Source organism: Vipera ursinii, assembly GCF_947247035.1.
Source record: "Vipera ursinii genome assembly, chromosome: Z".
Classification (NCBI taxonomy): Eukaryota; Metazoa; Chordata; class Lepidosauria; order Squamata; family Viperidae; genus Vipera; species Vipera ursinii.
Window position 1 is genome coordinate 125057521 of NC_139517.1, and position 13089 is coordinate 125070609.

Consider the following 13089-nt stretch of genomic DNA (forward strand, 5'->3'; position numbering starts at 1 on the left):
CAAACACCCAAATTTTGACCAAACAAGGGCTGGTTATAAGTTACTTTTTTCAATGCCACTGTAAATTTGAATGATTGCTAAACAAACGGTTGTAAAGGGAGGACTACCTCTCAACATGCAAAAGTCTGATTAGGGATTGTAACATTTCTCCCTCTGGACCCAGCTGTTCTGCAGCTGTTCAAGGGCTTCACAAAATTAACTTTCAAATCCAGAAGCAGCTCAAGCTGTCTTCTCTGTGCAGTCCTTGAAATCATTTGACAATTTCAACTTTAAAGGACCGGATTAGCCTCCTAAGAGGACACTGGAATTCAAGGAAGTGGGGCAAGTAGCTCTATACAAGTAGTCATCGAGATAAGACCAAAACTGAGCCTGTAATTAAGTTGTTAAGTTGTGACAATCATAAAGTTAATCCCCACACAACTGTACCCAATTTTACCCAATTTTACAAACCTTTTTTTTGTGTTGGTCATTAAGCAGATGCCACAGAGATTAAGGCAGAGGTCTTCAAACCTGGCCGTTTTATGACTTGTGGACTTCAACTCCCAGAATTCCTCAGCCAGGCACACTGAGGAATTCTGGGAGTTGAAGTCCACAAGTCATAAAAGGGCCAAGTTTGAAGATCCCTGGGTTAAGGGAACTCATTATGCACTATATAGCCTATTTTGTTTAAAAAAAAACAAACCAAAAAACAGGAGAGGACACTGCAAAGAATTGCAAGTGAGGGTCACATGCTGAGTGCCTAACATGTAGTCACGTGACTTGAAGAGGCACCTGATTGCCCAAATGATGAATCCCGGCCACAACTAGCTTTTTCAGGGTCTGTTGTAACTTCAAACAGTCACTAAGCGACCAGCTGTAATTTAAGGACTACGTGTGATGAGATAGTTGGTATCTCATTTCAAGTTCCAAGCTGGCATCACAGAGAAATCAGAGTTCAGAGCAGTTCCCTGATTTCCTCCTGGTGGCCTGGAAGGCTCGTACAGCTCATCCACACCGAAATGGATGGAGCCAGCCTTAGAAAACAGGCGTGGCTCTATTCCAGAAAAGGATATGGGCTCCTTCAAAGGCTTCTCAGCAACGAGGGGGACTTTGGTGGCTCTGGCGTGGCAGGAGAGGTCGTAGCAGGAGCGGTCAGCGCAGCCAACGATTTCAATCCACCCCTGGAAAGAGCCAAAAAATGAAGCCTTCGCTTAGACAAATCATGACGTTCAAGCTATCCTGCACAGCGGGCCCTTCACCCTGGACCTAAGCTCTAAGAAATGTTTTCATCTTGTTTCAATAATAAATAATAAGGCACTGTGGAGCGGTATATAAGTCCAAGTGCTATATTGCTTACGTAGGAGGTTTTAGACTCCGCATCCCAGCAGTCGCAGGCGTAGTGAGCCATCTCGTTCTCCATGTGCTGGCGGAAACGAAGCTTCTCTGGTAAGATGCCAACTTTGATGAGGTAGAGATAGATGCGGCCGATGAAGTAGCCCAGGACGGAATTGTTGATCACACCCTGGGAAAGCAAAGAGAAACAAAGAGGACAAACGCTGTAAGGAGTTATAAAGGATCGGAAAACATCCCAAGCCTTGACCTCTTTAAGGGTCATGGGTAACGCAATTCCGCAAATTCTTAGCCAGTAGAATACAAAATAACAGAGCTGGAAGAAGAGGTCTTCTAGTCCAACTCTCTGCTCAACAGGAGATGTTACACCATTCCAGACAAGTGGCTATCCAGTCTCTTTGGGAAAAAAAACCTCCAAAGATGAAACACCCACAACTTCTGGAGGCAAGCCATTCCACTGGTCAATTGTTCTAACTTTCAAGAAATTCCTCCTTAGTTCTAGGTTGCTTCTCTCCTTGATTAGTTTCCGTCTGTTGCTTCTTGTCCTGCCTTCGGGCGCTTTGGAAAATAGCTTGAGTCCTTCTTTTTTGGGGCAGCCCCTCAAATATTGGAAGACAGCCATCACGTCACCCTAGTCCTAGTCCATGTCACCCCAACAGCCCTGCGTTTCCCCTCAAAATTATGAAATCTCTTCTTAGATACACTTTATGTGGGCTCCTTAAGGCACGGTGATTATTGGAATCATGACTGATTTCTCAACATTAATGCATGGACTTCATCTCCCAGAATTCCCCAGCCATCCGTGCTCTACCTTAAGTCTGCCAAGCAGCCTTGCCAATGTGTTGCGGCCCAGGTTTTTCTGTTCTTAAACCCCAGCAGAAGATAAAACAGTGACGGCTACAGATGATGGGACTTGAAGTCCAACCGCTCAGCAGGAACCAGGTTAAACCCAGGTGCTATAAAGCAAAGAGCTTGGACATTGCCATGAATTCAGGCGTTGTGTGTTGCTGCTTTCATTCTCCTTCCACCCTGAATGTAACTAAGGGAGTCAACAGAATTTGTCTTCGCGTTCGTAAGAACGCCCCAAGTACTTACCTGCTCAACAGCATCCCCCAGGCGCATGAGACGGGCTGGCTGCCCGCTGGTCTGGGCCTTGGCAGAATACAAGAGGATATGGAGGTCAGCTACATTCTGAAACTTAGGATGACATTTTTCACTGGGGTCCACAAAATGTTCAATTTCTGCCATCGTGAATTCCCTGAAACACACAAGAGAAACGCTTCGGATGGGGAATGTCTGTTTGATAAAGAGAGCAAACCTTACGGGGATACGGATAATCCTCGATTGACGACTGGCTGCTTAGCGACCGAAATAAAGTTACGACCTGCCTGAATTGGTTCACTTAACAATTGTGGTGATTCGCTCAACAGGGACAAAAGAAAAAAGAAAAGAAAATTCACTTTCTTTTTTAATCGTACACTGTCCAGAGGTTCAAAAAAATGTGAAAAATAAAAAAAAAAGGCTGTAAAACCGGGGGTGGCTCACTTAACAATCGTCTCGCTTAACAACAGAAATTCTGTTCCCAATTCTGGTCAGGACTGCCTGTTTACACCTCCCTGTCCCACCAGATCCAGCAGTGATGACCTATGGTGGTTTGGGTCCACTGAGTTTCGTTTGGCAGGCCTTTTCGGTTGTGGCCCCTGCTTTGTGGAACAACCCCCACCTCCCCAAAGCAAGGCTGACATCATCCCTTCTAACTTTCCAGAGGTCCCTAGGGACCTGGTTGTGTCATCAGGTCCGCTGCAGTAATTGAGTGGGTAGTAATGAACACCTGCTCTTAATCAAGTATTTTTTTAATTTTTAGTTTTGTGTCTTTTACAGTTTCAAAGTTTTTATTAGTACTTGTTTGTACAAGTAGCCCTCAATTTACAACAGGTTCACCCCGGATGGCCCCCGACCTTCGCTCCTTCCGGCGTGATCTAAAAACTTATCTATTCGAACAAGCCGGCCTGGCCTGATGGATTTGGGTTTTTAAATTATTTATCTAATGTATTCTTATTTTATTGCCCTGTACACTGCCCTGAGTCCTCCAGGAGAAGGGCGGTATATAAATCAAATAAATAAATAAATAAATAAATAAATAAATAAATAGATAGTGATCATTCAAAGCACAACAGCACTGACAAAGTGACCGACGACCATTTTTTTCACACTTAGTGACCGTCTGCAGCATCCCGACGGTCACTTGGATCAAAATTGAGACGCCTGGCAACTGACTCATACTTATGACCGTTGCAGCATCCCGGTGTCATATGATCCCCTTCTGCAACATTCTGACAAGCAAAGTCAATGGGGGAAGCCAGATTCGCTTAACAACTGTGTTGCTAACGTAACAACTGCAGTCATTCACTTAACAACTGTGGCAAGAAGAGTCATAAAAATGGAGCTAAACTCATTTAACAAATGTCTCGCTTAGCAACAGAAATCTTGGGCTCAGTTGCGGTCGTTAAGTCGAGGACCACCTGTATATTATTTTAGCTTTTGTTGTATACCACTAGAGTCGCTTGATTGGGAAGTGGGTGGCTATATAAATATGATGAACCAATAAAGATGAAATAAACAAATCTATCAAATCCAGTAAAAGGACCAAGTTACCTCTCACTTTTTGCCCAAATTTTCAGAGCAATTACCTGACTCTGATGAGACCTGAGCGAGGAGATATTTCATTCCGGAAGGAATTGCCGATTTGAGCAGCAGCAAAAGGCAGTTTGCCTTGGTTGAATTCCAAAAGGCGTTTGAAATTCAGAAATATGCCCTGTGCGGTTTCTGGCCTCAAGTATCTATCAGGAGGGGAAAAAAATCAGTAGAAATAGAAAACAGGAACACTTAGCAGCTGATAGTAAGGTAGCCTCATTTCCCAGATATATCTCTGTGAAAATTTCTCCTACAATGAGGAAGTAATAGTTAAACAGGTAGCCCTCAAATTACAAGCATTTGTTTAGTGACCGCTTGAAGTTATAAAGGCAGTGAAAAAGCCTTACGGCCGGTTTTCATCCCCACGGTCGCGTGATCAAAATTTGGATGCTCGGCAACTGGTTCATATTTAGGATGGCCGCAGTGTCCTGAGGAAAGCTCCTAAAATGGGGTAAAACCCACTCTACAGCTGCCTTGTTGAGCAACAGGGAAATTTTGAAGTCAGTGGTGGTCGTAAGTCAGGGACTACCTGCAATAACTCCTCCTGGTGGAGTTCAGAATAGGATTCCCACTCTCAGCTCACTCCGCCCTGGGTCTCTGGAGCAGGGTCTCTGAGACAAAGTGAACTTCAACCTCCAGCATTACCCCAGACTATCTGTAATGTACACCCCCAGGGCATTAAGTTTGCTAAGGTAAAGGTAAAGGTTCCCCCGCACATGCGTGCTAGTTGTTTCCGACTCTAGGGGCCGGTGCTCACCTCCGTTTCAAAGCCGAAGAGCCAGCGCTTGTCCGAGGATGTCTCCGTGGTCATGTGGCCGGCATGACTAGACGCCAAAGGCGCACGGAACACTGTTACCTTCCCACCGTAGCGGTCCCTATTTTTCTACTTGCATTTTTACATGCTTTCGAAGTGCTAGGTTGGCAGAAGCTGGGACGCGTAACAGGCGCTCACTCTGTTACGCGGCACTCGTCATTCGACCTGCCAAACTGCCGACCTTCTGATCGACAAGCTCAGCGTCCTAACCCACTGAGCCACCGCGTCCCTTTGGTAGATCTTCCCAAATCACAGGAGGAAACTACAAGGCAGAGTTTTGGGGGCTGGCATACCTTGCTGTTTATCTACCTTTCTTTTCTCTTTGGAGGGGTGGGTCATCCTGTTCCCCCAGAATGAAGCAACGACCCCCAGATCCTCCCTCAAATAAGGAAACTCAACCAGCTGGAAGCACAAATGCAGGAACAAATTCAAATCCAGTGAAATCCAAGCACCCCCTTTTCATACACCCACATACCCAGGCATGTTTCCTCCTGGGCCAATAGAAGTCTTGAACATGAGATTGAAAGACACTGGAGCAGTGAGGTCATTTCCTGTTAGGGGGGACTTCACGTTGTAATTGACAAAGAGATCTGCAAGTTGTTCCTGATTGTAGTTGTCCAGCTAGCAGGGAAAAAACGAAAATAAAAACAGAAGACAATCTTATTGAAAATATGAATCAGCCTAATACAAGCAGCCTTCAATTTACAAAAGTTGCATTTTGTGACTGTTCGGAGTTACAATGGCCCTGAAAAAGGGGACTTATAACCATTTTTCACACTTAGGGCCGTTGCGGCATCCCTATGGCTGTGTGATCAAAATTCAGATGCTTGGCCATATTTATGACGGTTGCAGTATCCCAGGGTCATGTGATCATATTTTGCAACCTTCCGATAAGCAAAGTTAATGGGGGAAGCCAGATTCGCTTAACAAGTGTGTGACAAACTTCATAACTGAATAAGCGATTCACTTAACAACTGCGGCAAGAAAGATCGTAAAGTGGGGCAAAACTCATTTAAGAACCGTGTCTCTCAGCAACAAAAATTTTGCGTTCAACTGTGATCCTAGATCAGGGTTAGGCAACCTCGGCTCTTTTATAAGTCATAAAGCGGCCTAGGCCTAGGCCAGAGGTAGGCAACCTTGGCCCCTTCATGACTCGTGGACTTCAACTCCCAGAATTCCTGAGCCAGCCATGCTGAGGGGAAAGGGAGAGGTTTCCAAGCTGAGCCATGCTGGCTCAGGAATTCTGGGAGTTGAAGTCCACGAGGCATAAAAGGGCCAAGGTTGCCTAGCCGTAGCCTAGATTGAGCAGTACTTGTATTATCCTGGTCCTCCTGTTGGAAATCTACCCGTCTGTCCCCCCCGCCTTCCCATGCCCTTGAAAAGCAAGGGCCACCGAGTGCTTATTGAACTGACAGAAAAACCACAAAACGCAGATGGTTCTATAAAAGCCTCCTTGCAACAGACAGAAGAAATGCACAGTCAGAAACAGCTCCCGTGCTGTTTCAAAAGATGTGCTGTGTGGAGAGAGCTTCAGAGGTTCCCTGGGATCACAGTCACGTTTTCTGGGGCATGAGTGTGTGTGCCTTTCCTGCCTGCCAGATCGCTGACTGACCTGCGTGATCACGTTCTCCATTTCCATCTTTTTCTCCGCGGTGCATTTCTTGTCTGACATCAGCTTCTGTAAATGAGCTGCAAAAGGAGAGAAGGAAACAGTGTCCATAGATGTTTTTTCCCCCCCTTTTAGTCAATAAATCCAAATACAGCTGGAAGGGACCTTGGAGGTCTTCTAGTCTGACACCCTGCTCAAGCAGGAGACCCTATGCAATTTAAGACAACTGGCTCTTCTTAAAAACCTCCAATGTTGGAGCACCCATAATTTCTGGAGGCAGGCTGTCCCCCTGGTTAATAGTTCTTACTATCAAGAAGTTTCTCCTTAATTCTAGGCTGCTTCTCTCCTTGATTAGTTTCCATTCATAGTTTCTTGCCTTGCCTCCTGGTGATTTGGAAAAAAAACAACAGATGGAAACTAATCAAGGAGAGAAGCAGCCTGGAATTAAGGAGAAACTTCCTAACAATAAGGACAATTAATCAGTGGAACGACCATGTGATCCCTAGCATCAGGGTAGAGTTGGGGTGACTTGAATGGAGATTAAGCGTTTGCTGGCTGGATGCCCTTCCTGCGGCCTATGCAGGGTTTGCAGCAGACAATTACTCATTGCTCCCAGAGAAATATTTGCCACTGGCCTGAATCTTGATCATGTGACCATGGGGATGCTGCAACAGTCGTAAGTGTGTAAAACAGTCATAAGTCACTTTTTTCAGTGCTGCTCTAACTTCGAGCAGTCACTAAACTAACCAAAGAGAGATGCAACCTAGAACCAAGGGGAAACTTCCCGACAGTTAGAACAATCAATCAGTGGAACAACCTGCCTCCAGAAGCGGTGAATGCTCCAACACTAGAAGTTTTTAAGAAGAGACTGGACAGCCATTTGTCTGAAATGGTATAGGGTTTCCTGCCTGAGCAGGGGGTTGGACTAGATGACCTCTAAGGTCCCTTCCAACTTTATTATTATTATTATTGATCATTGCACAGCATACAAAGTCAAAATTGAGAAGACAGCAACAGACATTAAGTGCCGCCTATGCAAAGAAGCTGAAGAAGCAGTGGACCACCTGGTAAGCTGCTGCAGGAAGATCGCACAGACTGACCACAAGCAGCAGCATGACAAAGTAGCAACAATGGTGCATTGGAAGATCTGCAAGGAATATCATTTGCCTGTAAGCAAGAACTGGTGGGATCATAAAATAGAGAAAGTCATAGAAAATGATGATGATGATGATGATTATACAAATGGTTATAAGTTGAGGACTATTTGTATTGCCTTCTCTTGCAATGTCATAAGGAAGAGCTGGGTATGGACCAAGCCATGCCCCGCTTCAAGGAAGCTGCAGGCAGTCCTCAATGTACAACCGTTCATTTTAGTGACTGTTTGAAGTTATAACAGTGCTGAAAAAAATGAATTTATAACCGATGCAGCATCCCGAGTCATGGGATCAAAATTCAGGCGCTCGAGAGCCAGCATATGTTTATGACGGTTACAGCAGGCTGAGAGTCACGTGATCTGCTGTTCGTGGCCTTCCCAACTGGCTTCAGACAAGCAAAGTCAATAAGGGAAAGCTGGATTCGCTTAACGACCACTTGATACGTTTAACATCCATACTGATGGCAAAAAAAGACAGTAAAACTGGGCATGATTCACATATCAACCACTCTGCTCAGCCATGAAAAATTCTGATCCCAATTCTGGTTGTAAGTAGGGGACTACCTACTTAAGACTACCTCCACCTCCTCTACTTATGACCTCAATTGGGATCAGATCTAGGTAGGACAGTCAATCCCACATTATCGTTAAAATCATCTAGAGGGCAAGAGACTACAGCAGCATTCCTCGTGCTGTGTAAAAACAAACGCAAAGTGGAAAGAATGCCGTGGAGATAAAATCTGAACGTTGCTACGCTAGACCTACAGATAAAATTAAGCCATTCCTCTGCCAAGCCATTTCTAGCTGGTAGGACACCGAGTTAAGAATGCCTCAACCTCTACTTCTTAGAATATGAGGTCCACAAAAATAGTGAGGTCTTATTCATCGTGAGAATTTAGTTGAGATTCCTCACAAGTCAGGATGTGAACATATGACTGGACGTTGGCTGAAACAAACTGCAGTTTTTATTCCTTCTATTTAGCATCTGTGCTGACAGTAACAAGCTTCTCCCCTCCCCAGAGATGAAATTTAAAAGGGTTTTCTAACTGTTCAAGATACAGGAACCAAGTCCCAGAACTCCTATGGGACTACCTGCCCTTTTGGTCTTTAAAGGTAAAAGGTAAAGGTTCCCCCGCACATGCGTGCTAGTCGTTTCCGACTCTAGGGGCCGGTGCTCATCTCCGTTTCAAAGCCGAAGAGCCAGCGCTTGTCCGAGGACGTCTCCATGGTCATGTGGCCGGCATGACTAGACGCCAAAGGCGCAAGGAGCGCTGTTACCTTCCCACTGTAGTGGTCCCTATTTTTATACTTGCATTTTTACGTGCTTTCAAACTGCTAGGTTGGCAGAAGCTGGGACGCGTAACAGGCGCTCACTCTGCTATGCGGCACTTGGGATTCGACCCGCCAAACTGCCGACCTTCTGATCGACAAGCTCAGCGTCCTAACCCACTGAGCCACCACGTCTTTAGGAAAGGCCTAAAACCTTGGCTGGGCCATTGTGGCTGGGAGCCACAGCAGTAATACTGAACCTTAGCAACGGTGATTTTAAATGGATGTATGATTTCTATTCACTGGTTGTGATTTTTATTAAAGTTTTGATCGTATTCTTGGGATAATTGCTTGCTGTTGGGCTCATTTTTTAAAAAAATGTTTCTGTGGTTGTTTTAATTGTTATGAGCTACCCAGTCACATTCGTAACACAGGCGATTATAGAAATTATGCTGTTGTTACTATTATATCAGTCGCCATTTTGGTAACAGAATCTACCCATTTAAAAATGGCCACAGCTGGCAAACAATGGTTTAAAACAAGCCAATCATAGCTCTGTTCTTGCAGAGCAATATCCATAGCTGCCCAGCCTAGGTTCTTACTGCTCTGACCTTTTCAATTTTCTGCAAACTGTTAAAGACTTAAGCTTTTAAAATTAAGGATTTAAAGATAAGGATGGTGATTGAGCCCCGTTGGATTACGGTTCTGCCATCCGATCAGATGGCGTTTTACCCTTTAATATGCAGGTGGTCCTCGGCTTACGGCCACAACTGAACCCAAAATTTATGTTGCTAAGCGAGACATTTGTAAAGCAAGTTTTGCCCCACTGCATGACTTTTCTTGCCACGTTTGCTAAGCGAATCACTGCAGCTGTTAAGTGAGTGGCACGTTTGTTAAGTGAATCTGGCTTCCCCGTTGACTTTGCTTGCCAGAAGGTCGCAAAAGGGGATCACGTGACCCCTGCACACTGAAAATGTCACAAATGTGAGCCACTTGTCAACTATTTGAATGTAAAGCACATGACCATAGGGACGCTGAAACAGTCGCAAGTGTGCAAAATGGTCATACCTTTTCCGGGGCTGTTGTAACTTCAGTCACTAAATCAACAGTTTTAAGTCGGGGACTACCTGCATTCTTTTATTCCAAAGGTGCACTTTTTTTTTTTTGAAAGGTAACCAAACTGTTTTTCCCCCTGAAGGAGACATTTCGCTTCTCATCCAAGAAGCTTCATCAGTTCTTACAGGATGGTGGGGGGGGGGGGTGGGTGATGGAAGGATCGTTATTTCTTTGTAGTCATCTGGTCGTTAGCCCTCTCTCTGAGAGCTCTTGAGGCCACTTGGAGGCTTATCTGTGCCCTCAAGGTCACCTGAATCACAGTGCAAATGGAGAAGGAGGACCTTTCTTGGGACTGCTGAAAGGGCTGCCTTATAGAACAGGGCTTCTCAACCTGTGGTACAGGTACCACCTGTGGTACAATGGCAACTGGCCGGTGGTACGCGACCATTCTAGAAAAGTGGTAGTGGGGGAGGGGAATGAGCTGAACCGGTGGCAGCACCGCACAAGCCTGAGCGAGAGACGGCTGGAGGTGCAGGGCTGTCAGGGCTCAGCGGAAGCGCCAGGATCTAGCTGGAGTTCGGCACTGATCCTGGCACTTTTGCTGAGCCCAGAATAAGCACCGATCGGCTAGAATGTTGCAGCATCTCCAAGGTCTTGTGATTTACATGCAGATGCTTGGCACCTGATTCATATTTATGACGGTCACAGTGCCCCAGGGTCATGTGAAGTGACCAAAACCTGCTGCAACCACCCAGCAGACGGGGGAATAAAAACCAAACACACACACACACACACACACACACACACACACAGCCCCGCTACCAATCCTCAACAGAAATGCTCACAACAATGAAAACCTTGGACAGGAGGAAGAGTGCCACCGTGCAGGTGGGCAGACGTCTTGCTCGGCTGTGGCTTGGGGGGCACTTTTTTCAGTGCCATTGTAACTTCGAACAGTGACTAAGCAAACTGTTGTAAGTCGAGAACTACCTGTACTTCATCACTTTTTTCCTTTTTTTTTTTTGGTCATCAAGTTTTTAACACCTTGCTAGGCGACCGGTGGTACTCGGATGTTGCCATATCCTGAAAGTGGTACAGTCGGTGAAAAGGTTGAAAAGCCCTGTTGTAGAGATGACAGGTGGTGTTGTACGCTTCCCCCTCTCTTAACATAATGTTAATACAAATGGCCTCTTTTACCCCTTCCCAACCAGCAGTCCTCTCTGCCCAGAATATGGACTTTTCTGTCTTTGAAAGCCATATTCTTCCTCAAGGGAAAAAAAACAAAGTCCAGTTGCCTTTTGGGGAAACCATGAGAATCTCCACAGACATTTTTGCTGTCTTTTAATTTTCATCTGTAAGATGCCAACAGCTGCTGTGGAGTGCAGTGGATGTTAGGACAAGAAGAAGTCAAGAGACAGGCCCTAAACCTCATTATGATGAAATTAGGTAGAGAGGATGAAATAATCTAAAGAATACCCTTCAGGAGGTGATCAGCTCGGAAGCATTCTCCGCTTTTTACATCTTTCACCATGAAGTCTGCAAATTTGTCCACATGTCCAGAGGTCCTGCAAGGAAAAACACCAATATTACCCAACGCAGAGCAAATACTAGTAACTTAAGACATTCGTTTAGCGACAGATACGGTGACATAGTAAAATGTGACTTGCAGCAAGTCCTGGCACGTACAAGGATCCCCAAGTCACGTTGTCAAAATTCAGTCCCTTGGCAACCAAGTCTATTTATGATGGCTGCAGTGTCTTGGAGTCACAGGACTGCTGTTTGTAAACCCACTGCCCTACAGTTTCTGGTGACCAAAGTCAATGGTGGAAGCCAGATTCGCTTAACAACGGTGTGATCCACTTAATAAATGCAGTGGTTTTAAGAAGAAAAACTTCTTAAAAACTATGAAAAACTATGGGGGAAAATTCAAAAAGAATTGGAGAGTTGGCAAAAATTGCAATTGTCTTTGTTGGGACGGATTGCAGCAGTGAAAATGAATGTCCTGCCCAAATTTTTATTTTTGTTTCAAATGATACCGATTCTTAAGAAAGATTCTAACTTGGAGGAGTGGCAGCGTGGTATCAATAAATTTGTGTGGGCAGGGAAAAAGCCACGAGTTAAACTTAAGATTATGCAGGATACTCGTGAGAGAGGTGGCCTTAAATTGCCTAATTTTAAATTATATTATGAAGCTGCTGCATTAGTAGGAATAAGCGATTGGATTAATTTGACGCAATTGAGGTTATTAAATCTTGAGGGCCATGATTTGTTGTTTGGCTGGCATGCATATTTGTTGTATGATAAGAAGGTAGATAATACTGTGTTTAGGATGCATATTTTAAGACAGGCATTGCTGAGAGTTTGGAAGAAGTATAGACATAAGCTAAGCAGCAAGATACCATTGTGGGCAATTCCAAAACACGCAATAGAAAATATACATGCTGGTTTCAAACATGATGTGACTACGTACAAGGAAATTTTAAGCCTGGAAAGGAATGTTTGGTGTTTGAAATCATATAGCCTCTTGCGAGAAGAGAAGGTTGTTCAAACTTGGTTTCAATATATTCAATTACGGGCCAGGTGGAAAGAAGACCAGAAAAATGGATTTACAATGACTGATGAAAATTTGATAAAGCAGATTAGAAATCAGGGACCAGCACATATTAAACGGATATATCTTGCATTGATAGAGATTGACTCGGAAACAGAGCTTGTTAAGGATTGTATGATAAAATGGGCCCAAAATATCCAGGAAGTTATTACAATGGACACGTGGGAAAAGATTTGGGTGAGGAACGTAAAATTTACTCAAGCTCAAAATCTAAGAGAGAACTTTTACAAAATGTTTTATAGATGGCATTTAGATCCTAAAAAGCTTGCAAGTATGTATCCGAATTATCAGCCTAAATGTTGGAGGTGTGGTGATGAAGATGCAACATATTTTCACATATGGTGGACATGTAAGAAGGTTAAGGCTTTTTGGATAAAAGTCTGGTGGAATATGCAGAAGATTTTTAAACAGAGGATAAAGTTTTGTCCGCAACTTTTTTTGTTGGGAATAATTGCAGACGCTACAGTTGTGGACACCAAGCTGATGTTGAACTTAATTACGGCGGCAAGACTTTTGATAGGCCAATATTGGAAGAAAGAGGAATTGCCGACCAT

The 13089-nt window shown here is 44.5% G+C and overlaps 1 protein-coding gene and 1 long non-coding RNA gene across 2 annotated transcripts in view; one reads left to right on the top strand and one right to left on the bottom strand.

Moving 5' to 3' along the window:
• Window positions 1-13089, top strand: part of LOC310648912 — a 468719-nt gene that overhangs the window by 277740 nt on the left and 177890 nt on the right. The gene's annotated exons all lie outside the window — the stretch shown is intronic.
• GARS1 (glycyl-tRNA synthetase 1) overlaps window positions 1-13089 on the bottom strand; it is a 32811-nt gene that overhangs the window by 5378 nt on the left and 14344 nt on the right. Inside the window, exons 5-11 of the mRNA XM_083376986.1 lie at window positions 11401-11489; window positions 6450-6526; window positions 5313-5458; window positions 4020-4169; window positions 2425-2587; window positions 1337-1501; window positions 1052-1160 (exon numbers count right to left, since the gene is read on the bottom strand). Of these exons, the coding sequence (XP_083233112.1) occupies window positions 1052-1160; window positions 1337-1501; window positions 2425-2587; window positions 4020-4169; window positions 5313-5458; window positions 6450-6526; window positions 11401-11489 (899 nt within the window). The remainder of the gene's footprint in view (window positions 1-1051; window positions 1161-1336; window positions 1502-2424; window positions 2588-4019; window positions 4170-5312; window positions 5459-6449; window positions 6527-11400; window positions 11490-13089) is intronic.